Here is a 26,162-nt window from a genome sequence, read left to right as displayed (position 1 = left end):
CAGCGGGGGGTCCGAAGAAGCTTTGGTGCTGCGATGTGGAGTCCTGCGTTGTCGTTGAATATGCTGTTGATGAGTGACTTACGGTGCAAAGACCTGCGTTGAGGATGCGTTATGCACTGGCAGTTCTGAGGAAGCTGCAGGACTGTGATCAGCAGGCATGTGTTGTCATCGAGGATGCCATAATTGAGGGGCTTGCGAAGCAAAAGCCTGCATCGAGGATGCATCACACAGCTGTGGTTCTGTAAAAGCTGGGCCTGTGATGTGAAGTCCTGCGTTGGGGATGCATTGCTCAGCGATGTTTGTGGCTGTGAAGAGGTGCGTCAGGGCTGGCAGAGCACCTTCAGACCCATTTCCAAGGGTCCACGGCTGGAGTGACACCATTTGGGGTGGGGGTTAGGACTCATAGCAGAGAGAGTCCAGGTGCTGGATTCAAGGTGGTTGGAGCCTTTTCTGTCCCTGAGACTCTGATCAGGAGACCAGCCAACTAGCCCTTGGAGTCATTCTGGTGGTCCTGGGTTCAAGATACATGGCTAGTCCTTCTCACTAAGTCAGCAGGTCAACAAAGTAGCCGCCCTTCTTGCAGAACAGCACAGCAGTCCTTATGAGTCTTCCACCGGTCCAGAGGTGTACAGAAGAGTTGGGTCTAATGGTCCATAATTTATTCCTGTTGCCCGCTTTGAAGTAGGAGAAGTTTTCTAGAAGCTCCCACCCATAGGGGTCTTTGGAATTCCCTGACTCCATGCCCTTGACCCAGCCTGTCTTGGGTCACAAAAGACTTGTGTCAAACTCTGTGTCATTGTGCTCAGACAGAGCCATTAAGATGTGCAAGTGTGGTAGGTGACAGCTCCTCCCCTCATCAAGGTAGAGAGGGTCCATCCTGCCAGCAGCCATTCCTCCTTTTTTTCACTGTCTGGGAGAAATTCACATAGACCTACTGCCATCTCTACCTAGTCATGGGACCCAGGATACAGCCTGCAGGCACTAAATGGTTCACACAAGAAAATACCAGCTTCCTAAAAGTGACATTTTCAGAACTGTGACTTAAGTCTGAGTTTCCCATTTAAAATGTTTTTAAATCGCAATTCTTTACACACCAAACTCGACATTCCTACTGTCTCCCAATTAAATGTTTGCACTCAATAAATGTAATAAAGTAATCTTGTGGAAGAGATAGACCTTGCAGTAGTGGACAACTGATTTAAGAGTTTTTCACTACCAGGACATGTAAAAGTTAAAATACATGTCCAACTTTTTAAATACACCACACCCTGCCCTTTGGGCTGTTTAGGGCCAACCGCAGGGGTGACTTATATGTATAAAAAAGGAATGTTTAGGCCTTGGAAAAGATTTATTTTGCCTGGAGGAAATTGCAGTTTAAAACTGCACACAGAGGCATCAATGGCAGGCATTAAACATGAGTAGAAGTCCACTTAAGTGGGCGGCACAGTCAGTGCTGCAGGCTCATTAGTAGCATTTAATTTACATTCAGTAATACTTTACCAGGGACTTACAGGTAAATTAAATGTGCCATTTGGGTGTTAGCCAATGTTACTATGTTTAAAGGAGAGAGCACAAGCACCTTAGCACTGGTTAGCAGTGGTAAAGCGTGCAGAGTCCTAAAGCCAGCAAAAACATAGTCAACAAAAAACAGGAGGGTGGAAGGCGAAAAGTTGGGGGGAAACCATGCCTAGGATTTCAGGTCCAACAAATACTTTCTGTACTCTATGCCTGCATGGGAGGAAATCTGTCCACCAGATCCATTCAGAAGTATGAATCCTTTTCAGCAGCCAAAGAAATTGTCCAAAGGTTCTGTGGTTTAATGTCAATAGCATCTTATTGTCAGGTGACAGAGGAAAGAAGTTACACATGTAGGGGAGTTACCCAGGAGACCCATACAGCATCATCCCTACACAAAGTCAAATTTCATGTGGTGTGCCAGTGCCTTATTAGTCATCTTCCATGAGTATAGGCCTCTAGTAGTAATGAATATGTATGGACATGGGAAATATAATTTGAGCATAGTGCCACAGTTAGAGCTTGAGGGACCGGAACACAAAGCATTTGAACTGGTGCTGTTTCATGTCCATGGTGGGAAATTAAGGCATTGCTTGGTGAAAACACCTGTTCGCACATTTTATGAAATGAGGATTTTTGTGGTGTTCATGTGTGACAAGAATTTTTGTGCAAATCTGTTATAGGCAATTTGGTTTGGTGATGATGTGTCCTGTAGTGTTTTTGTTTATGCAGTGTTTTTGTGCTGCTTTATTGCAGTTTCATGTTATGTTGTATTGTGCTCTGTTCTAAGTGTTTTGTTTTGCGTTTTAATTGTATAGGTTATGTTGCTTTGCATATGTAATTATGTTCTGTTTTTTTACACTTTGGACATGTCACAACATTCTGCTACATTTCCATTCAGAAGCAGCATATGCCTTGAGAGTTTAATATGTCTAAATATTTAGTTTCGTTTCTATGAGTTCTCCCATAATGGAGGACGTGGGACCATTTATTGTTAGCTGTTTGAAAGAGTCATGTCGGGAACTCCTTTACGGTTTTGGATGTAATATTTACTGCAGATGAACCCCCGCCGCCTCGTGCAGGCTGGTTCTCATTTGTTGGGAGCTCCAGAGACGGATTTACCATTTGGTACCTGCTCAAGAAACTGATATATTCTCAGGACAATGTCAGGCCGTCACTGTGAGAAATGGCGATCGGATTATTGCAATTCCAGATGTTTCCCCTCACCATGCGGCCGCGTTCCAAAGGCATCCTGCGTCTGACCCCAGCTTCAGCACAGGGCCTTGTGACCGAGCCCTTGTGGCTGGAGCGGCAAAACTCAGGCCAACAGCGCCAGCAGAAACGACAAGGGAGTAAGTGCTGCACCTGAGGCCAGGTGGAGGGCAAGCACATTCTTAACTTCCCCATTTTTTATGGTGTTTATCCATTTTTTACATTTTCATCTGAATTTTCCCAAATGCAATTTTTACTTATGTTATTCTTATTTATTTTTTAGTAGGTGAAAACTAAGTTACAGCTAGAATTTTTCCCATTTTTTTATTTTTTTTATTTTACGGAGTTTTATGTAGCGCGAACTTGACCCGATTTCGCTGACAAATGTACGATTTGTTGTTTTGGGGATTTTGTGAACTGCGTAACCTTAGACAAGATCCAATACTGAATTTGTTGCACTACCACATGTTCGCATCTGCTGCGATTTAAATTTCATTAAAAAATCTCACCTTTTGCTTAATTGCCTCTGAATGCTGTCAGTATGCACTGCTGTTGCCTGGCAGCCCTGACTGAAAACCTAAAGAGAGACTTAAAATGAAGTGCTAACTTATGCTATTTCCATTTATAAAAAAAATAACTTTAGACCGGGAACAGATTAGTTTGTCTCTCTAGTGTTATGTAAAACTTTTGGAAACTATGAACTTACTTATTAATTGAGTGGCACTTCCTCCTATTAATTATGCTGGTGTCCCATCGAGTCGCTGGCGAAGGGGCATATTACAAAGCCCCTGTGGCACTTTTACGTCGCTGGAGCGTCACTTTAGTGAAGCTTCAGAGGTGCAGTGTGTTGGACCATATTTACAAGGCCACGCAAAGCCACCCTGCGTGGCTTTTCATTGCCGTGTAAATATGGAGTAAGGCAATGCTTTAATCTGCGTGGAATGGGCGTTCCATGGATGTTGCTGTGGGTGTTCCCACGCAACACCCATGGTTTTTCACACTGCCTCAGAATGACAAAATAGCGTAAATCTAGAGCAGCACCAAATCTAACACCATTCCACAGCAGGTGTAACAAGGAGAAATTTTTATATTTCTCCTTATTTTTTCCTCTTTCCACATGTGCCGAATTCTGCAGCACACATAAATGAGGAAAACCCCTCCTTTGATTGTTTTTGTGCAGGAAGGCGTCTCGGCCAACAGCAGAGACACCCTTTCACCATGGTGCAAGGGTGCCTGCATTGGCACTCTGCTGCAGTTTGTGTGTCAGCCCTGGTAGAAAGGTAAAGAATGTGCTGTATCTTGAAGCTACAACACATTCCTGCCCTTTTCTTTTAATATAGAGCAGCACAGCCTGCAGCGCTGTCCTAGGACAAAATAGTGTGAATATGCCCCGAATTCTATTGCCTCATGATGCCCACTGGTGATCTCTGATTCTGTTGATTGGCATGTGGCGCGGAACATTTATCACACCTGATTACTGCATGGCAATCTCAATAATTTTAATAGCCCCTCGAATGGGCCTCAGTGAGTTGTTTGGACTAGTCTTACTTTTTCTATTGTCACAGTGTTACCATATTCGATTATCTAAGCAGATAGATCCTGCTAATGTTGCTGGAAATTCCGCAACTCGCATTGTTGAGAGAAAGTTGGTCTTTATAATGGTGGGAGAGAGATATGAACATTTTTGTAGGCATTTAGACGGACAGAATCGTTTTGGAGAAAAGACATATTGCGGAGACTTTCACAATTTTTTTAAACATACACCTTGGCAGGGTCACTTAATGTTGGTAAACCAAGGGCAACAACACTCCAGTGCCATTAACATTTGTGCAGGGCTTCCGGTGTGCTTTTGCACAAAGGTGGTGGTAGAAAATGGGGAAGGAACACAAGAAAAACTGATTATTCCGGGTCCTTGCACCAGAGCGAGCACTCCTCTACAAGGGAGGAGACCCCTACTTTTTACAATGTAACTATATTCTTCAAAAGTCAGTGTACTTTCAAAAATAAACGGGTTTACCACAGGGGTTGTGTTTAGGTGGTCTCGTGTGGAGACTTGATCAAAGAGTTTGCCTTGGTTTTACAGTTAAGAGGTCAGTTATTCCAGGAGTCTGGAAAAGGGACAGCGGTTGCTCAATGGATATCTCTTTATGATAAAAAAAATGTAGCAAGCGCTTCATGGAATCATCACATCTAAGGGAGGAAACCAAATTGTTTGCCATCCTGCCAACTTCAAATAGTTGTTTCGAGCGATTATTGCCAGAATTGATTAATGGAAAACTTTGGCATTGAAAATGCTTTTCTTATACAGTCATATCTCAATCTTGAGGAGATCCAGGCTGGAAAAGAAGGGTGATTGCCGCAATTGGCGTTTGAGTGCTCAATAGAATTTCCTTTCCTCAAAGAGATCTTTGGTGAACTGAGCAGCAGAGGGTTTGGGTCTTTTCGTTTTGCTGTTAAATGGAGCTGGGTCAGCTAAATATTTCGACACACATTTGTTAATTCTGTTTGTAGACGAAGATGTTAAAGCCATCATGAGGACTAATAGGCAGCAGGTTGTTAGAAGCAAATGCTGCCACAATATTAAGCTTAAAATGTTTGGTGTCCTAAAACCAGGATCTGTCTTTTTGGGTTTATCCATAGGATTTCTTGTGTGTTAGAAGTAGTAAGAAAGGGATTATCAAATAAACCATCCAGATGACAGTGATTGGGTCATCAGAAGTGAGTGAATGAGCCTTTGATGTTCTGAGTTACAGAGTCAAACCTTTAGTGTGGGTGGACTTCAGGCAGCATTGGGCAACATCATTAGAAGAAAGAGATGAGCAGTGCATATTGATAGCATTTTCTTTGAAGTCACCCCAGTGGAGATTAAAAACACATACAAATATGTCAAAGAGGATAGGTTGGTTAGCAATGGCTCTATACACACTTGTGGCAAGCTGGAGGATGGTAGATGACATTGAGCCTGATGAAAGGATCATGTACTCTTTGACCGCTACAGTCAAGCACTGAAATGAGACATACATGTCAGTGACTACTGTCTTACATTAGATATTGTTTTGAAAAGTTACAACCAATCTTCTTCCAGACGTGCTTTCCTGGTTGCAGCAATGAACTTAGTAGTCAGAAAGAAGAAGGGCGTCCATAATACTGTGAGGAATGTCATTAAACCAAGTCTCCATAAGAAGAATTAGGTTAAGCCTTTGGTTGATACTATTGTCAGCAACTTCCAGTCTGTATTTCACACATGAGTTGCAGTTATGTATAAGAAAGTGCAGAGTGTAGTTCGTTTTATAGTGATAGTGTCTACATTTGCTTTCATAGAGCACTGTCATCGTGACCCATATCCTTTAATGGAATAGGCCTTAGAATGTCACAAACTGTGGTGGATTATGAAAGATATATCAGAAAGCATTTTGGTGTCAGCAGAACGGCTGCCTACTCCCACCAAACCTTTCAGGCGTCACCCAGTCAGCTAAAGATGTTCCCCGTGCACAACTTCCATTTGTAAAATGGAACCACATACTTTTAATAGTGGATAACCATGGAGTGCTTTGCAACCACAAAGGTGGTCGTGAAGTATTCATACAGTGCCATGCATGGGTGGATGTGTAGGAACACCCACACTCCACCCAAGGGACATCTCCCTGCTTCAGAGTAATGCAAGGCAGTGATTAGCACTGCATTGAGTTACTCTAGATTTGATGGCCAAGCACAGCTTGCTAAATCACATTTTATGTTTTGTGTCCCTTTTGTGTGGTGCAGGGAATGCAAAGCCATTCATAAACTTGGCCCTCTGTGTCTGAGCCATATGCTACCTCCAAAATCGAGTACTTTGCCCTCATTGTAACTCACCACAGAAATGCTGCCACCTCAAACTCAGGCTGATGGCTGACTTTCCAGGCTTGCCCACAAAATCTCAAAAAGGCCCCCTTACAACTCAAAGAAGAGCTTTGTCCAATATCTTGACACTGAATACCTCCCGGTCTGCCCCACAGCCATATTACCAGTCTCTCCTTGCATCCATTGACTGAAATGGGCTATTGATTGAGATATGTGTCTGTTGATAGTCTCATTTGCACCATCTTTCACCAACAGATATTTGAGACTCTGAATCAGGATTTCAGTGAGAGTCGTGCATACAAAGTGTACGTAGGTATTTGCAACCAATTTCCAAATTTCCTTCTACCCCGAATACCCCAGACTCTGACTCCTACATTTGGTCCCTTCAGCCTGTATGACCACTCTTGATGGCCTACTGTGAACGGTTGATAGGGGACTCTTGGACAGAGAGTGATGGTGGGTGTCACTATCGTCAACCATGCTACCTTCCCAAACACTATACTTCTTGGGCTGGTGGCTTAGTGGACTAATGAGTCGACTGTAGGGTTCTGTGTTCAACCTCATAGTCACAGGTTCAAATCCCGGTGGGTTCACTTAGCCTTTCATCCTTCTGCGGTTGGCTAAAATGAGTAGGGGACGACTCATTAGCCTACCTATTCCGGGTCCTTTGTTGCCCTGTTGCCGCCACTTGTCCACTGTTCTCCCGGAGCCCTGGGACACTGCAATCTGGTCCGCGAGGGACTGCAGCACACTGAGCACGCCGGGATTACAATATCCAGAGTCCCTGGGGCGTGCTCAGACCGCATCATCACCTGCAGCGCCGGGAGGCGCATAAAAGCACAGCGGCCCTCCCGCAGCCCGTCAAAGCCCGGATAAGGCTGGGCTGGGCCACGTCTCTTGAAATCTGCTCCTTGGACCCCAAGTAAGAGATCTGAACATTCGTGACTTTGGACTTGGGGATATAACATCTATAACAGGATAAACCTGTCAATGTAAGGGGGGCGCGGGAATTATTGAAGGATAGACCACGATAGTATTTATTGTGCAATTTAGTGGTTTCTTTGCTGGAAACCAAACCTGATATTCTTTCCATTGCTAATTTAGACCATGAGCAAGTCTAATCGTAAGGGGGTAACGGGGCAGGGGTTGTTGGCACCTTGTATGCCTTTATCGTCAGGGCTGAGAGCTTGTTAATGCCCGAAATCCAGTTAACAGAGCGGAGGCTCTCCTTAGAGCCAAGGCTATCGTTGACACCACTAATAACACCATCACCAACAGTGGTTACCCCAACACCGGGTATGAGCTCCACACAAACAAATCACATGGCACCTATACATGGACAGGGAATACCTGGAGCATTGAATATAGCTAACTCCCCTAGTTTGATCGTAGCTCACTCTCCCCTACATACCCGTTCTGGGCAAACGAAATCCACACACGGTACTACTAGGAAAGTTCAGTCCAGAAAAAGAAAGGCGTGTAGCGCCCCTAAAACTAGCATACAGACCTCAAAACAGCCCAAAAATAGGAATCATGTATTCAAACCTAGAAGCCCCATGGCGACAATGAGTACAATAGAGGGGTCAAAGGGGGGCACCAACAACCCTAATACTTCTGTGGCTGCCCTAGACATAAATTCCTCACAAACATCATTGGATATAGCAAAACGCTAGAAGAAAGACTGTTATTACTGATCAGTCCTGTCATGGTGAAACTTGACGCTATCTCCCAGAGATTAAATCTGATTGAGAAACACCTATCTGAAAATATACCTGCTCATCAGGAAATCACTCAAGGAGTATGTAAAACCACCAAGTCCAAAGACAGCGTTTTATTAGACCCAACTAGTTTACAGGGCGAAAGACCGGTAGCATGCCTTACAGCCCCAGTCCCAGCCCCAGTAACACAAATGAATCACAACGCTGAGCTGGCATGCAGGGGAAGCGTAGGACTACAGGGCCCCAGAGGTAAACTTAGGAGGGATGGGAAGGAGTTGTCAGACAGATTCACCCTACATCTCCCACCAGAGGCCACGCCGCACACAATCATTCTTGCAAACGCCCCGAAATGTGCCAATCACGAGGAGGAGCACTGGTCCACTATAAAGCATAAATCACTTCATTATTTAAACCAGAAAACTGGGCTAGGTAATCACCTTTTCGAACAATTCATGAGGGTTAGAAGGGTCCCATGGGTAGGGCAATCCCAGAAGAGCTTCGAAGGAGATTGCATTGTTCTCAGCTTCAGGTCACCAGCTCTGGTCAGGGATATACTGGATTGGGGTGCACAAACAAGATTCATTCAGGAGGGTATCAACATCCTACCGCTTGGGTTTTTTTATAGTCATGATATGCATAAAATACAAATCCGTTATAGGCAGTTGGGCGACAGGCCAAGTGGCAACGCCAAGGGAATTGTAATGTCTAATCGCTATGATGCATTGAGTACCTTAGACGCCAACGACTGACTGGGAACCCCTTTGGATTACAAAAGTACGGGAATAGCCATTAACCAATGTGAGGGAGTTGTTGAAATAATAAGGGAGGGACCTAGTAGTACACTCATAACTCCGGGTTCGTCGGAATATTACAGTGATGCAAATCGCAATAGGAAATCAACCCCAGAACTAAGTCCCACCTCGATCGTCCAGAGTCCAGTTGTTGTCGCCCCAACCCTGGGCCAGTTGATAATTGCCAATGCTCCACTAGGCAGTCAATGCCAGCCCAATGAGAGTACCAGTAACTCACCTATAGCACAGTCTTTGGTGTCCTGGAATATTGCAGGACTAAACAATAAATTAATGTCCCAAGACTGGCTAACATTTATAGATAAACATACAGTTATCCTATTTCAGGAAACCTGGCAGATGGAACCCCAGTTTAGGCAGGGATACTTGAACTTTTACAGCCCAGCTACCCCAAGAAGGAGGGGAAGGCCTATGTGGGGCTTGACGACCTGGGTTAGACAGGATGATAGGTATATAGTTACTCAGTTGGATTTAAGTAGCAGTGAGATCCTAATTACTAGAATACAAAGCCCCAAATGCAAAGACATGTACATCTTTAACATAAATGCAAGTGGCAAATCCGGGGGTAAACCCTCAGAGATAGTCTCCCTGCTGGACTCCCATCTTAGTTATTACAATGGTAAAGGGAATATGTTGATAGCTGGAGACCTCAATTGCTGCTTCGAACCACTGGATAATAACGATATCGAATTAGTAATTGAGGAAGATCTCACTTGGGATATTCCGCAACTGACTATTCCTCCTATCAAGAGGTGCTCACAAGCTGCATTGCAGCTTAAAGCCTTATGTCTAGAGCAGGGGCTAAGGGTGGCAAATGGTAGAACTAAATCTGATAAAGAGGGGGATCCCACATTTGATAACGGGGTACGCAGTAGCATGATAGACTACATTCTTTTTAATCTAGAGTTATGTGATCATATGCAAGTTAGGTTCTCAAATGCAGCATGACCTGTCAGTTTATGACGGTGCTTTTTCAAGAGTGCATCGATTTATTTGCTATTTACTTTGTAGTCCTGTGAACATGTGCCTATTTTTAGGACATCGAGGTAGATAAGAATTAGCAAAGACAATAGATCTGACCTTGGGATTCTGGTGAAATGGTTGGATTTGTTTTATTTTTTATTGCAAAGATATGCCACAGAAATAAAAAGAAGAAGGAAAATCATAAAAGGAAACAAATTGCTGTCTAAATATGGGGCCAAATGCTGGCAATAAAAAAATTGTAATAAAAAAAATCATTTTTGTGGAACACAACTGGTGCTTCTTAACAAGCATTTGTACTTTAAGCAGGGAGAGAAACCTTTTTTAATTTTAAAGTTCATCATAGGAAAGTTGGATTCTTATTGGAGCAATAAAAAAGAACAGTTATCTTAGAACTAATGTAAGCTAAAAACACAGTATGAACAGCCGAGGATGGCTAAAAATAATAAAACAATGTTACAGAATTGAAAAGAAAAAAAAACATTAGCAAAATAAAATATTGGGCACTGAACCCTGGCACTGAAATGCACTTCTTTTTAAGCATATGTGCTCAAATCATCAGAAAACAAGGTTGTCACTTACAGTGCAAAACAGCCAATGGTTGAAGTGACTGAACTTTTGCCAAATGCTGTCTGGTGTGGTGGGCAGAAGCAAAATGTGAATGCTAAGTAAACATACCAATGGATGAACAGGGCTGAAGCAAAGGCCCTCTTGTATGTGTATATATAAATGCATTTTTTGTATTAGTGATTGTTTTTGTTTATATGAGACTGCTAAAGCTGCAACCAGGCCAGACCTTAACCCCTTCCATGCTGGGCCAATTCTGCCGCTGTGCGGTAAACAAAAGAACAGGGCGGGCCGTGACGAACCCGAGCACCGTGGAGCGTGACGGCTGGGGTTCGTCATCAGCATGGAAGGGGTTTAAAGCAGGGGCCACTATAAACCACTTTTCATTGGCGATGGCTGTAAGACTGTAAACAACCCTCTGTGTTTATTCCTAGCTATTTCTGCATTTGAACACGTATTACATGTAATATGGAGGTCTGGTCTTCTGTCTGAGGGCCAGAAGTCAGGAGCTCGTGTATTTCAGTCCCACGTTCCTACTTAGCACACCTTGGACCACAAAAAAGTCCATTTATCTCCCTGGAGCCGAGTAATCAAAACCAAAGTCATTTGTATGGCTCTTAAAACTTGCCTCTATTAGTGAGTGACATGGCACTGAAATCTTCAATTAATTGTTGTTTAATTGAAATAGTTTTTTCCCATTACTGGTATAAAATAATGCGCGCGGTGGAAGGTGGAATCCCCAGCGCTTGGCCTCCAGGCGATATCTGGGTCCTTCAGCTCTGTGAAATTTAGCTGGTTGACTTGCATGAAAGTAAATTTGGAAATACATAATTAAGCAGACTATGATTAGAGCCTTGGTACTATTCCTTGCAGTCATTACATTAACTAATTAGGGAAACTGTATATGAAGTAGTAAGACTTATTTCCCCTGATGCAGTCTTGAAATGTCTTCTGCAGACAGGGAATGCATCACAAGGGTAATTTTCCTTTCAATATCTTATTACCTATATCATGTAGGTAACTGGTCAAAGCAAAAAAGGCTGGCCATGAGAGTACTTAAAAAAATAGTTTGTTTTCTGCATTGGCACTTTTAGGTCTCATTGCAGAAAGCATTCGCCTCTCTGGTTACCCTTATTGTGGTAAAACAGTACACATCAGAAGTACTGCTAGAGAGTGGGCTTTGGGTTAGCCCCTATCAGTCATTGGCTCTCACATTTTTTAATGACTTGCCATTGGTTGGATGGGCTATCTATCAAGCCCATGGCACTTCATGGATGGCTGTGTTGTGCCATTTGTGTTACAGCTAGGTTTTGGTGACGGCATTAAAGTAGTCCTTTTGCTTAACTGCGGATGCAGTATGAAGTGTAGCTTGTGAATCAGAGTCAATGCATGTTTTTTAATGTATTTACCTTACGGATATGATGGCATTTTAATTTATGGATTATCACTTTTTTTGTTTAGTAATGGTGCCAAGTTTGCCTCTATGACAAGCTTAGGCTGTTCACCAATCACCCTTGCATGTTTATTTCCTGTTCGACACAGGGAGCCTATGCCTAGCTTACATTTTGTTGTGGACCAAGTGCTTGTTTCATTATGATATTTTCTTTTTAGGGCAGCTGGAACCAACGAATTCAAAGTCTCTCAATTATTTCCAAGCCCTTCTCTTAACAAACATCCAGACATTTTGGTTTAGCCAATGCTGACTAACAAAAGTGAGCCCTATGGGCTTTACCAATGCTTGATAACAAATACTTGTGAATAGATTCCTCAGGTGTGGATTGTTTATTCATATGCTTCTCTGGGTGCCTGCAGTTAAAAACACATCCCTCAAATTAGCATCAGGAGGACAGCAAACCATCACCCTACCATCGTTCACCTGCGTCCCAGAGAAAAGGGAACGAGCTTTGCATTCCTTGGGTGTTGCCCCATTCGGTTCTCCTGAGTGGATCTGCCTTCGATTTCACAATTTTCTGCTAAAATGTTTATTGCATCAATTATTTTTCAAAGATTTGTGTAACACTTTTTAATTCTTATTTGTATTCCTTCGTGTGCATGCATTTTGTCTTTATGAGAGTAACAACCTGGGAAAACTTGATTGCATGTCAGTGACATTAGATTTAGTAAACATGCTGTGGACAGTTGTTTGCTTCAAAATGACATCCACTGAAAAGAACTGAGGGCCATATTTATGACCCAGTTTGCGTCTGCACCACTCAACGTGGTGCAAGAGTGATGCAAATCTTAAGTCATATTTTTGAAGCCATGCAAAGCCACTTTGTGTGGCTTTGAGTTGCTCCAAAAATATGGAGTAATACAACACAGCGCAAATCACTGCGTTGCAGTACTCTGCCCTAGGTAGACGTTCTGTGAGCGTTGTGTGGGTGTTGTATGGTTTTTAACACATTCCCAGATTTATAAGACCTGGTAAACCTGGGAATGCACCAAAAAGATGCGCCTACCCAGAAGCAGCATAACAAGGAGAAATGTTTATTTCTCCTAGTTTTTCCTCTTTCAATGTGTGCTGCATTCTGCGGCATGCATAGAAGAAACAGCCTCTGAGTCTTGTTTTTTTGCAGAAAGTTGCTATTTTCTGCACAAAAACAATCCTGCCTACAGCACAGACACCCTTGCACCATAGGCTGCCAAAATGGCGTATGCGCAAGGGAAAAGGACAGGAATGCACCGTATTGGATAAATATGGGAATTTCTGCCCCTTCCCTGTGACTTGCTGAGCTGCCCCATCGCTACTAAACTCGTGAATATGGCCCTTAAAATATAGTAACTACAGCGCTTGGATTTAATATAGCTCCCTGCATTTTATGTAATCAGAGCTTTGAATTTGAATTCGAAAAACAAAATGTGAATTATCATTTTAAATATTCGTGGGTTTATTGTCAGGGTGGTCTTCTAGATGTGTTTGGAGCAGCCAGATCATCGACGGGTAAGGGTGGGGGGTGCTGGGGGTGGGGTGGAACTGGATGAGTGGAGGCGGACTGAGGCGCCAGCAAAATGAATGCTTCCATTTTTCATTTACTGTTGAGGGAAAAGACCAAAAGTAGACAAGAGAGCACATTTATGAGAAAAGAAAATATGGGATTTTCTCTGGTTCCTGTCGTGTTTTGTGTGATATTCATTGCTGCTCTCTCCAGGCTGCGCCCGACTGCAGAGGAAGGCAGCCTACATTTTGCCACAAGCCATGGCTGGCCTAATGATGAGTATTTCATTGGTTCGGAGCTTGGACAACCAACCCCCTCAGGACTGGTAAACGTTATTACTTTTTCGAATCCGCAGATTAGACACCAGCTCCTTTCCTCTTCTGGCTCCCGCTTCTCGGGGCAAAAGGAAGATTGATTAAAATCTCGCACATCAACCTACCCTGGAACAAAATATCAAGTTTGTGCATTCGCAGTTAAAGGGCCAGCGTATTCAGGTTTTCTATTTCGAAAGAGCGCCTCCATAGCAAATAGTTCTTTTTTTCTCTTTATTGGTGTGTTTTCACTGTTCAGCTTTGCTGCTTGTTTAGCATAGTTTCTGGAAAACATAGAGGGACATGTTCACAAAAAAATTAGGAAATCTGCACTGTGGTATTTACATTTAAGTCGTAGTGTAGATATCCAATTTTTTAATCACAAACTCCTTTAGAAATCTGCTCACTCTATTTATGCTTTTAAAACAATTGGCAAGAATATGTTTTGGAGACAACTGTGCTGTCTTGACAGACCTAAACAAGCATTGGCATAGCCAATTGGTCTTGCCTTTGGGAGTTTAAAAGTGCTTAGCTAGAGCTATTGGCTTGTTTTTAAGCTATGTGACCCAACCGGTGCCTTAGGAGAAAAGAGAGCGTTTGATGTACCCAACGTTTGGAGATCTTGTAAGTGTGGATTAAAATGATACAAATACCTTAATGTTTTAGTGAAATGTGTGGTTTTTTCAATATATCAACTTTAGAAGGCTTAGGGACTGAGATGGTGCAAATAGCAATGTATGCAAGGTTTGGCTAAAGCAAAGTACTGTGTTTTCACTGTGTTGCTGGATTCAAGCTAGCGTGGCTGATGAGGGGTGATACCCCGAAACCGGTTCCAGGATGCTTGTTTCCAGTCCAGGGAGGAGCTGGCTTGGCAGTTCAGGCTGGACTGTTCCCTTGAGTACAGGGTCAAGACTGATTTGCAAATGGCTGGGACCAAACTGGGGTGGCATGCTGAGCAAAAGAACGATGGATTTAACCCAGATCTCTTGACTGGGGGGTGAATGTTTTGATTGGTTCTGCATTCCGTCCATCTTTTGTAGTATCATCAGACTCCAGAAGATCTGTAGTATCATCAGACTGATTTATGCATCTGTAGCATCCGACTACAAAAGATCTGCATGTCTGTAGCATCAGACACCAGGTGATCTACATGTCTGTAGCATCAGACAATCTACACGTCTGTAGCATCATCAGACTACGGAAGATCTACGTGTCTCTAGAGGTAAAGAGAGAAAGAGAGAGGGAAAGAGAAAGAGAGGGAGAGAGGGAGAGAGAAGGAGAGAGAGGAAGAGAGAGAGAGAGAAAATCAAGGATCGTACTGGAGACAAACAGGAGGCACTTTAGTGGAAACCATTGAATGCTTTAAGAAGGAATAGGCATGTTGATAGATTCACTCAGAGCATGTATAGGTTAATCACTCCTTCAGAGTGAGCAGAGAGCGCTTTTAGAACGCTTTAGCATGTTTAGAGAGGGGATCAGAGAGTGCTAATGAGGAAGAGTCCTATAGAGAGAATCGCAGCTTTGTTAAGTGAATCCTATAATCAGGTATTTAGCATAATCAGGAAGGCTTCTGCGCTAACCAGAGAGCGATTTGAAATGATCATGGTTCAGGCAGAGATCAGAGAGTGCTTAAGGTGGGCATGGGCGAGAGTTATCAGTCCTGAGAGGGAAGAAAGTATACTCGGGGTGAGTCCAGATCGACTGGATAGATGGAGGGATAGATGTTTGAGATGCAGACCGACTGGATGAAGAGATGCGGAGAGGGGAAGGCAGGCTGAGTGATGGATGGGGGTGGGTGGGTCAGGAAAGCTAGAGCGGATGGATGGTTGGTTGGCGGCTGACTGACTAACCTAGGTAGTAAAACCAACAAGACGTTCTTACAGAGGCCTGACAGCTACAAAGAGACGGGTTATTTCAAAGTCTTGTATACATGCATTTTTTGGCTGCGTTCGTCATAGTTGGGCAGGAACATACTTCAGCGACAAGAATTGTTTGGCGTTATTAGGTTTGGTAACTTTTGTTTTTTTAATCTTAGAAAATTCAAGTTTTACAACAGGAGCTGCAGGCCCAAACTACCCAGGTGCAGACACCCTGCTCGGCACTTGACAAGGCTCCCGATTTTATCCTGAGCTGTGCAGTCCCGTTGGGTCCACAGCTGTTCACGATGTCTTGAAAATCAGCTAATTCTCATCATTTCAGAAAACAGCGCACCTGTTACTGCTTTCCCTGCCCATAAGAACATCAAGCATATGCAAAGTTATACTATGTTAATCTGGGTGATGTTATCGGTCTCTGAAGGATGAAAGGTGGAGTAGCGCGCTCCACAGAGTTTACGTTTAGGAGATTACTAGTGACACAGATCTTCACAGCAGGAGTTCGCTCACTGCGCAACCCGGCAGACTGAGTCTGCACTTCAGCATTACAGGACCAGACGGCCATGTTGTAACATCACAGCACCCTGGTTCCAATGACATCCTGAACAATCAGTTGCCTATCTCGGCCCTGGCAGACATGGTCTAGTGGTAGTAAGAAACCCTGTGTCTCGGATCTCAGCTTCCAGCTTGAATAAATGGTGTGACCGTATGCAAATTATCTTTTCTCACAGTACACTGCTGCTGCTTAAGAAAGAAAATAATATTAAAATGTGTTTACAAACGTTTGTTGAACATTGTACCATTACCCTCCTTTCCCACCACAAATGTCAGCAGTAGGAAACACATTAAGTACAACCCAGCACAGCTGGATTTTATAATCCGTCTTAGCCATAAACCGCTACAGAAGTTCTCAGAAAGCCCCAATATCTGTTCCCCATGGTCTGCAGGGCTTGCCAATATTTGATGCCTGCACTGGTCCAGACAGGCTCATTACATTTGGGGATAGCAAGTGGAAAGACCCAAATGAAAAAGGAAATGCAGTTAAGGACGTCATGGAAGATAACAGGGGGCCAGAGAGTTTTGAAGAGCCAATGAGCGGGAGCACAGACGCCAGGCTGCTATTAGGGGGCACTCTTAAAAAAGGGGTGTCCGAGTGTGAGGAGGCAGCCACCGGCCTACTTTGGTGATGTGCTTCTGTGGAGGGGGCTGTTGTGCTAGTGTTGTTGTGGGCATTCTGTGTCAGCATCAGCGGGTAGGTGAGATGAGGGTGATGTCCGAACACGGTGCCACCCCAGGAGATGTGTCCGATGCCCGTGTGCGTACTGCTAGCTGCTTCCCGCTGCGAGGCATAGTTCAGGTGGGAGACCAGGCGCACCATCAGAGGGTCAGCGGTATCGAGCCCTTCAATAATGCTGAGATACCGCGCCACTTCCACCAGGCCCTCTCTGAATCCCAAACTGCGATAGTCCATTGCCAAAGCATGTGCATCGAAGTAGCCTAAAGAAGAAAGGTGAGACGCTTTGTTATAACAATTCCCCCCAGCGCTGAAGAACCAAAATCCGAGAATAGAGATGTTCGCTTCTGTATTCCTGTATTAATATTAACAATGTACAAGAAAGTGCACAGAAACAGAAAACAAGCGTGGCTAAGCGACCACGCTGTGTTTCATTAGTAACATGATCCACAACAACAAGGGAGGAATGCAGCTGCCACAATGCGCGCCGCTGCTCGCTCCAGACATCAAAACGCTATGGGAGTGAACATTTACAGAAAAGTAGGGGGATACACCCGCCTTTGGCCATTTGCCTACTTTCATTATTGAAAGCCACACACAAAGACCAATGGAATGTTTGGGAGTTGCCAAACCCACACAGAGAAGTTTAGGGGAAGTTTGGAATGCTGACAAGAAGCCTCCCATAGAGCAGCGAATGCGGCTGCGCTACGCTCAACCTAAAAATCAGTCAGTAGAAGCTCGGTAGAGGGCACATTCAAAATGCATTGCCAAAAATATCCCTCCAAATCATAAGGTCTGAGTCACAAAGGCTTGAAAAGAAAATCTGAGTTTTGCTTGCCCTTAACCTACATTTTGAAGAAAAAAAGGACTTTTACAGAATTAACGAAGAATCCCAGGAGCAGTGCTTGATTTGTAAAAAAAACAAAATACCGGAGCTCTCGTCAGAAAGCCAAAGCAGCACACATTGGCCATTTCCCCGCCAGCGCTGCTAATGTGTAACAGCACAACTAATAACCATCTCACTCCTAATGGCTCAGGCAGCAGGTATTTGCAATTTTTAATCTATATTAAATAGTTAAATAACTGTTGTGCTCATTTCAAAAGTAACGAACAGCACCGCCATGTGGCCGAGTTCCATAAGAGCCGGTGTTGACTATTAAGTGCCGGGGCTGAGCACTGGAAACCACTGGCACAAATTAAGCACTGCGCGTTATCCTAAAAAAACGACCACAGTTGTTCATAAATGCATAACTATTTCTACATTCAGACTTGTAAATAGATCTACTATTCCACGCGTAACTGTAGATTTGCAATGCAAATGCGCATTAGCACATTACATATTATATTTTTCTTTGTTCCTCCACAATAAACATATTTTTCAGTGTTGCAAAATCCATTCCCCAGCAACCGTCTGAAAAATTGGTGTGTTTCCCCATAACCATCCAGGAACAAAACTTATCATATTAGCATACGGTTATCGAGGGAAAAACTGCCTGCAGATTGTTGAATAGTACCTGCAATATGATATGTTTGTGTGTGTTCACCAGCATTACATGCGAACTTACCCAGAAATGCCTACAAACCAACCCCAAAACATGCACTTGCAAAATCAGTAATTCCATAACAATGGCAGAACCTCCATATGTACAAATTCCACGTGCTATGGCAAAGCCTCACTGTATCTGTTCTGATAGTCAGGAATGAGATTTTAGAACTGCGAATGTTATTTTGCACATATAAGCTGAAACTGGGTGCAAGAAAATCTTTACATCTATATTCAGAGGTAACCATTATTCTTCTATAGCACATAGGCCAAAGACCAGACGACGAGTCATACTCATGACTATTAAATTATAGATGTTTAAATGAGCAGCATACCACTCTCAGCCACAGGGTTGTTTACCATTAATAATAATTTAAAAAAAGGAAAATTTAAGGTAACTTACGCTGCTATTTAAATTATTTAGTATTCATTTTCATTGTGGTTTTTTACAGCAGAATTAAAATGTAACAACAATATAGTGAAAGTTTTTTATAGAGTTGTTACCGCTCTGTGGGCATGATTCACAAAGGGTCTCCGCACTCCTGGCCGAGGCCCCGCAGTCACGGGGGAGTCTCTATACTCGGGGTGCATTCGCCGCAATGAGGATTCGCCCTGAATGCAGAGCTCCTCCACAACTGCGGGGTCTCCACCACGAACGCAGAGGCCCTTTGTGAATCAGGCCCTACATATTCAATGCTTGTTTTTCTAGGTCATTGATTTTTTTTGGGGTGAACAACTGTATGTCACATGTATCATGATGAAGCTTGCAGCTCAAGATTTGGGATGATAATATGAAACAAATCACCGTGAAGTATTTTCTCATCAAGAGCAGTATCTATTATGGTCATTTTAGAACATCTAGGCACACAGCAGACCTCTTTGGGAGAGTGCATAAATCATGACGCGCCTTGTGCTTTAAAGCCAATGACAAATGTGTTAAGTACAAGAAAGTTCTGGAACATTTTATGCACTGGTTAAGCACACGCACCTTAGCTAAAGAACCAATGGGATATTATCAATGTTGTCTGGTTTTAACTGCGAATGTAAAGATATTTTATTTTTTGGGGATATTTGTAAAGATTTTAATTAATCATACAATAAACTTTGACTGACTGACGAATGTTCTGTGCTTCCATCATCAATAAGCACTAGGAGCTTCCTCTAATGCATCTTAGCAGTAGCATACTTTGTTATAACTGTTATATCGTTTAACAGAGATGAGTGCAGCTAAACACACTGGTGTAGTTTAGCCGTCACAAATGTATTTATTTATTTATGTCGTTTTTATTTGCTTGTTTGTTTTGCAAAGCACTGGTTCGTCGCATTCAGGCGTTGCATTCCTATCAAGAAACCCGTGAAACAGACTCTCTTTAAATCTCTCAACAAATGCGAAACTGGGACTGTGGAAATTCACAGGTTGGCGGTAACTCCGGCGTTTTCTTAGTCCTAAGAGGGCCATGTATTTTCCAATATATCAGACTGGTCCACTTATGAAGGATATGGTGGTCCATGTGGGCCGAACTACCATGTCTGTCTTAGGCAAAGCTCAAGGTGAGGCCCTGAATCTGCTTACATGGGACTTACCCCCGTCTTTGGAGGGATCCAGTGAGGTCAAACTGTGCTGTGAATGCTTCTTTTTAAAGCATGTCGTGAGATTTCTTTTGAACGCTGCCGGGGTTATCTGATTCTACCTATCTGGGCTCACGGAGTTCCAAAGTCATGAACCTACATTATAATTAGATCTCCCTTTGCATGTTTGGGTCTGTATTTGGTGCTCAGCATTGGCTTTGTCTGACCTAAGATGATTGCCAGGGTGTTGAACTAAAAAATTGTAGGCCTAGGCGTAAAATTCTGCTTGCGGAGTTTTTCTCACTCTGCACTCCGCGTAGACCACCTTTGCGATCAGAGTTATTTCCTCGCTCACACTCACACAAGTGACGTCAACCAGCATGCTACATGCACATCTGTCAATATGTAAACTATCAACGGGAGTGCAGTGCAATGATCCTCCAAGGATGGGCAGCAAAACCTGCATGAATCTTCCACTGTACATTAAAACAGAATATCACATAGTAGTGCATAGAAAAATTACAATTTGGAGATTTCGGGATTAACAATTTTTAAGTTCCTTTGTTCCATTTGTAGAGAATGGATTGAGTGCTTAGGACGGGTGTAGAAGAGATCACAGTGATCTGAAATTATATACGACCACATCAGCTACATCAACCTATCAAACAACAGACATCAACACTACTGCACATACTTTATTTTCAGATGGGCGTTCAGATGATAAACACAAGCATACATTGACCGCTATCTATATGTCTTTAAAGAATAGTGCCATTTAGGCCAACTGGGATGGTGGATTATAGTGCAGTGCACCCCAGACAAATGGAACTGAAGTAAGAACATCAGCGCATTTCGACTATGTCACTAAACAAAAACTTAAAGTCAATGACTTGATGAGTCTTACCTACAGCAGCTGTGAGCCAGTCACTTAGTGGACAGAGATGTGCAAACCTGAACTGCGGATTTAAGCACCCCACTTCCACACTATGCAACATTTTCACCCACTAAAGGCTACGGTAGGAGTAAAATATCTGAATATATGCTCAGAGCCCTCCAAGGCTCACCATAGGTTTTTTGTGGAAAATAGTGTTCACATAAAGGATATTTATGTTTTTTTTGTGGTTAGATCCGATATTGCATTGACATGAATTGCTTTTTCAAAATAGTGTTTTCTGAATTTATCTTTCAAGATCTGTTTTGTTCTTCCACGGCTGGACAGAAGAGGCACATGTTCAGGAATAATGAGACTGCCTATGATTGTGTGGCTGTCAGGCCTTTGGATTAAGTGTCCTTATCTGTCAATTAAGCCTTCGGGATCATTACTTCAACACAATACCCGTTGCGGAATATCTAGGCCACATTAGTGTCATCTTAACATTTGCACTTCACAGGCAGCCAAGACTAGCGATAAGGGATATAATAAATTAATAGCGATGACCGGTAAAAGTCCCTCATTTTATCCCGGATTACCAAAGTCAAAGCCGCGGCTCAGAAACAGAAGTATTAAAGAATCAATCCTATTTCCATCAACCCTGTCACCAAAACCTCAGTCAGACCATGCACCAAAATGTGCCAAGTGTGATTTAGCTCCTCTGTGAACCTCTTTATTATGTAGAGAATTACATTGTTGCATAATGATGCAAATGTATACAATGCAGTATTTCAGCTTTGTCCCCAAAACCACCATTACCAGACAAATCTCCTCCTCCCAGAATCAATTTACAAGTTGCAGCTGCCAAGTCTTTGTGTCTTGGTCAGCAATGACACCCTTAGATGCTGTTAGTTAAGCAGCATATTTACATTCACAATATGCCCACATTCAGTTATTTTAGCTGTCACCAATACACATTGTACATTTTCTTTTGGTCTTTCAAGTACTACGTTGGCTCTTTGATTGTTACACTTTTAACATATCCAGGCACCCACGTGATCGGGTATACTACCAACTTTTACATTAGGCTTGAAAATACTTTTAGATGAAAGAAAGAAATATATATACATTTTCAGGCTTAGAATTTTGCATAAATTATGTAAAAAAGGAAGCCAGGATCTCTGGGTAGTTTCCAAATTTAGGTGGAGAGCAGCTTCTATATAGAGCACCCCGCAACACTTTGAATCTGTTCATCTCAACTGTTTGTTTTTCTAGAAAAGTTTATAGACATAATATTAGCACAGATAAATACACACCGAGAAACGCGTTGTATATATATAGATATTTACAAAGAAATCGCAATTTAACCACTTTCCTAAGATAAATTATAGGCCACTTTTAGAAAGAGGTCTGTTTGTTATTGTATGCATTCTTTCTCACTTCATAGATCCATAGAAATCTACATAATACAAAGAGTGCTAGATCAGTCTGTTCTATTTCTGTGCTTGATGTATCAACACATACTATACTTTGAGTCTGATTTAGAGCTTGGTGGAAAGGTTAGCCCTTTGCAGACTTGGCAGATGTGCTGTCTGCCTTATTAAAAGTGTCATAGGCTATAATGAACTTGTAATAAGACATTTATCACATTTATGATGGAGTAAGCGATCCACTAGAGTCTAAATCAGGGCCTAAGTTAACTTCTCTCTTTGTGTGTCCCATCCTTTCTTCAATTGTTTAATGATATTGTCCTTAGTCCCAGTCTATAAGACAGTTCTAGACATTTATTACTCTTTCTATAAAATAAAAAAATCCTTGGTATATTCTGCTTCTCCCAACAAAAAAGTTTCCTTTGTAAAGACACACCTCTGCTGGACTGCCTTCACCTTCTCCTTTATATTTAAATCCCCGAGGTATCATGGGCAGTCCAGGATATTGTGGCATTGATTGAAACATTTTCCAATATAAAAAGAACATTGTGCAGCACACTATGCCATTTCATGCAGCACCTTTGAAACATTTGTTTACTCCCAGCTTTTTGCTACACACCGTAGAGAACTTGAGTGGACCCCCTGCAAAGTTCAAGGAGGGCCCCCACTTACTCAGTGAGGACCTCTCAGGCCTGGGGCAAGCCGCCTGGGCACAGTGCAGGATGGTCCCCCGGGAACTCAGGCCCCCCTGCACTGTGGGTGCTTCGGGTGGCTAATTTTATACCACTGCTGCACACATACCAAGGGGTTTCAAATAACCGTGTGCCACTGGGACACCAAAAATACAGCCTATATCACTTTATGTTAACAGGTGTCTCTCTCGCTCTGTCTCTCCACACTTGAGATTTTTGTATGTTGGATATTGGGATGAATGATGTCACTGTGTTGAACGCGTGGAAGAAATAATTCAAACCGAAAACTCAAATCACTCAAATGTAAAATAAAAAATGGTCTTTGGACATGCAATAAGAAAATAAGAGGTGAGTCGGTCAATGTACTAGACAAAGATGGAAATAAAATGCATCACTGCCACTTTGAGCTTGTCTCCCAAATGCACACATACTTGACAGCTTTCCCTCACACCGCTCAAAACAATCCCTTACCTGGCATTCTGTCCCCGAATCTTAGCTCTGGCGTCCTGCCTTTCCAGCACCACAAACGTACCTGGCACTTTTCCCTGTCTTCACCTCAAGAAAATATTGTACATATTTCACGGCTCACTGTAAAATAGGTGGTTTATACTTCTGCATTTTGTCAAATAAAATCACCCAAATATGTGGGATAGGTACATTTATTGTTTTCTGGAGTTAGGTGGGCTGTGGTTCTGACAAAAGGTGTTGTCACTAATGTCGGCGAGTGGGCAAATACATCTCTTGCTTTATCGGCATCTTCACCTCTGGCGAATGGGTTAATTATTTTCATGTTATTTTCTTCCCATGTTGGAAAGAGCAGGGGCTGTTTTCTTGTTTACCTTTGCAGTTTTTGGCAAACTTGTTTTGTGTGGCAACTTAATTTTCCTAGTAGCAGCGTACGACAGCATTTGGAAATACTCGTCTTCAGGGATAACAACATTCAAATACACCTTAGCTAAGCGTCGCTATTGTGGCAAAACCCCCAAAAATATACACCAAAACAGATAAACACCAGTATAATTTTCTGCCCATATTTGGTGTTGTTACATAACATGTTTTAAATGTTGTAAGTATGAAGAACAAGGCTTTCAAGTCATAAAAGCAGTAAGACATGTGATTTTCATCAAAAGTGAAAATGTCAAAAATGAATGCATTTTACTTTTTACAAGCACTGTACAGTTAATTGCTATTCATGGTGTATCAGATGCCTAGCTCTTTTCCTTCCAGATAGCTTTTCCTTCTTTCGGTAAAATTGTATTTGTCCAAAACGGTAAAAGCACATAATTCATGCCAAGACTGGCACATATAGATTGCGTCGGGTCTGGTTGGCTACGGTTTTGCGCCTGCCCGAGGCCACGCAGTGGCCATCAGGAGGGCGGGCTCCTAGTCACGGAGGGCTGTCCCGCCCCCGCATGACGCAGTAGTTCCTCTCCTGAGGCAGTCTCCCCTGGTTGGTGGAGACTGGTAGTGATGCACGTCCGGGGCGGTGGGGAGGAGCCGTCTGGAGTTCATCAGACCTCTGCCCTGCTGGGGAGGCCTCTTTGCCGCCCCGGACGTCGCTGTTCCATGTTGGGACACTCTTGTTCCATGTTGGGACACTCTTTTTGCCTCGACGCGTGGTAGTGTCCTCGAGAGGGACTCTCTTTTCCTGTCGGCTGGAGGTCTCCTTCAGTGCCGAGGTCCCATGGGGGCACCTCGATGGTCTGGCGTCGTGTTTGTTGGCGTCTTCCGGTGCGGTGAGTCTTGCCCGGCGTTGTTTATTGCGGGATACACCAGTTTGCATTGCGCCCCCCCCCCCTTTTTACGCGGCGGGAGAACAGCAGGTCCCGAGGTTTGAAGTCTGTGAGGGGGCGCGAACAAAGCAGCACCCGGGCGCGGGGGATAGATTCATACCGCTACCTCAGCTTGACTCTGTTGAATCGTGGCACTTTCTGAGTGGCTGGTTTGCGCGCAAGTAACGGGTGTGCTTGGTGTGATGGCAGTAGGGGTCTCCTGCAGGTGCGGTAGCTGCCGGGGGAGTCGGCTGGTCTCGTCCCGTGGGCGTGGAGGCCTTTGCTGCCGGTGGTATTGTCACGTCGCGGCTCAAGCGGGTTCAAGCGCATCCTGGGTAGAGCAGCGGGTGCGTCGGGCGGGTTCGCACTTCTGGGGGCAATAAGTATTGCGCATATGGGTTGCGGTCATCTTTATTGTGGGGCAAGTTGTCGGGAGTTCGGCTGGAGCACGGGTGGTGTCGTATTGTGCTGAGCGCAGCTCCGCGGGTATCTTGGTGCGAGGTGTTCACAGGCGGGCGTCGCCAGTTCTATGCTGATTTCCGCCCCGGGGGAAACTGAGTCATCTTCGGCATGTTGTGGTTGCGGCCCGGGACTTGTCACGTAGGGGCGGTTGTAAGAGGCATGGAGTCATTTTCATTGCACTAACCCCGGGCTATTCGGATCCATAACGCGGCGGCTGTGGTTGCTTGTGGCATGCTTCCGACCGCGGCGCTAATTCAGTTTATTACTCGCATTATGGGTATATTTAAAATTCTGCGACATCGGTGTATTCACTCCGAGCACATCATTCAGTCTTACCATTGTTGGGTGTCGGCCATCCTCGGGCCTTTCGCGGCATGTCTGTTGTAGGTTTGTTGTGCTGACACTTGGGTCACCAGTCTCCCAACGACTAAGAACGGCGCGATTCTATAACGCAGTGTGGTTTGTTAATATACATGCATATATGGGCAAGCGTGGGGATGGTCCTGGTTCCTTGCAGTTGCTTACTACTATCCTGGTGCACGTGTGTAATGGCTGATGGGTGCGGCCATTTTAGGGACACCATGGTGTGATGTCCGGCGCTTAAGGGTAATGGCGTCCAGTGCGGCTATTTTTGGTGGTGGTTTGTTTCCTTTGACCGGCGCAAGACGTGTATGGCGCCTGTTGGCGGTGAATTTGGGTCACGGTTCTTCGATATCGGCGCATGTGAGTAAGTGAGGACAATTTTGACGGACATTTTCGTGGAATGCATGGTTAAGAGGATACTGTGTTCGGGTCCTCCCTCCCCCATTATGTTTCCTTTTCGCTC

At 43.7% G+C, this 26,162-nt stretch overlaps 2 protein-coding genes across 3 annotated transcripts in view; one reads left to right on the top strand and one right to left on the bottom strand.

Annotated features, from left to right (window-relative positions):
- Positions 1 to 26,162, top strand: part of EPHA5 (EPH receptor A5) — an 835,947-nt gene that overhangs the window by 726,687 nt on the left and 83,098 nt on the right. The window lies entirely within an intron of this gene.
- On the bottom strand, positions 16,674 to 25,204 carry LOC144819133 (hairy/enhancer-of-split related with YRPW motif protein 1-like). Its single transcript, XM_078677118.1, has 3 exons — positions 25,002 to 25,204; positions 21,791 to 21,858; positions 16,674 to 17,260 (listed from the first exon to the last, which is right to left on the bottom strand). The coding sequence occupies exons 1-3, from the start codon at positions 25,202 to 25,204 to the stop codon at positions 16,674 to 16,676; spliced, it is 858 nt and encodes a 285-aa protein (XP_078533244.1).

The sequence above is a fragment of the Lissotriton helveticus genome, chromosome 2_1, assembly GCF_964261635.1.
Source record: "Lissotriton helveticus chromosome 2_1, aLisHel1.1, whole genome shotgun sequence".
NCBI classification, from domain to species: Eukaryota; Metazoa; Chordata; class Amphibia; order Caudata; family Salamandridae; genus Lissotriton; species Lissotriton helveticus.
Note: the sequence above shows the minus strand (reverse complement) of the source record. Positions and strands in the feature narration are given on the sequence as shown.

What these genes read in the sequence shown, in the direction of transcription:
- LOC144819133 (XM_078677118.1), bottom strand. Translation starts at nt 25,204, where the DNA reads ATGCGCTTGAACCCGCTTGAGCCGCGACGTGACAATACCACCGGCAGC. An exon ending in TTCAACAGAGTCAAGCTGAG is followed by an intron (nt 21,859 to 25,001) that starts GTAGCGGTATGA and finishes TTGCTGACCAAG; the next exon opens with ACACAAAGACTTGGCAGCTG. An exon ending in AGATTTGTCTGGTAATGGTG is followed by an intron (nt 17,261 to 21,790) that starts GTTTTGGGGACA and finishes TTTCTTCTTTAG; the next exon opens with GCTACTTCGATGCACATGCT.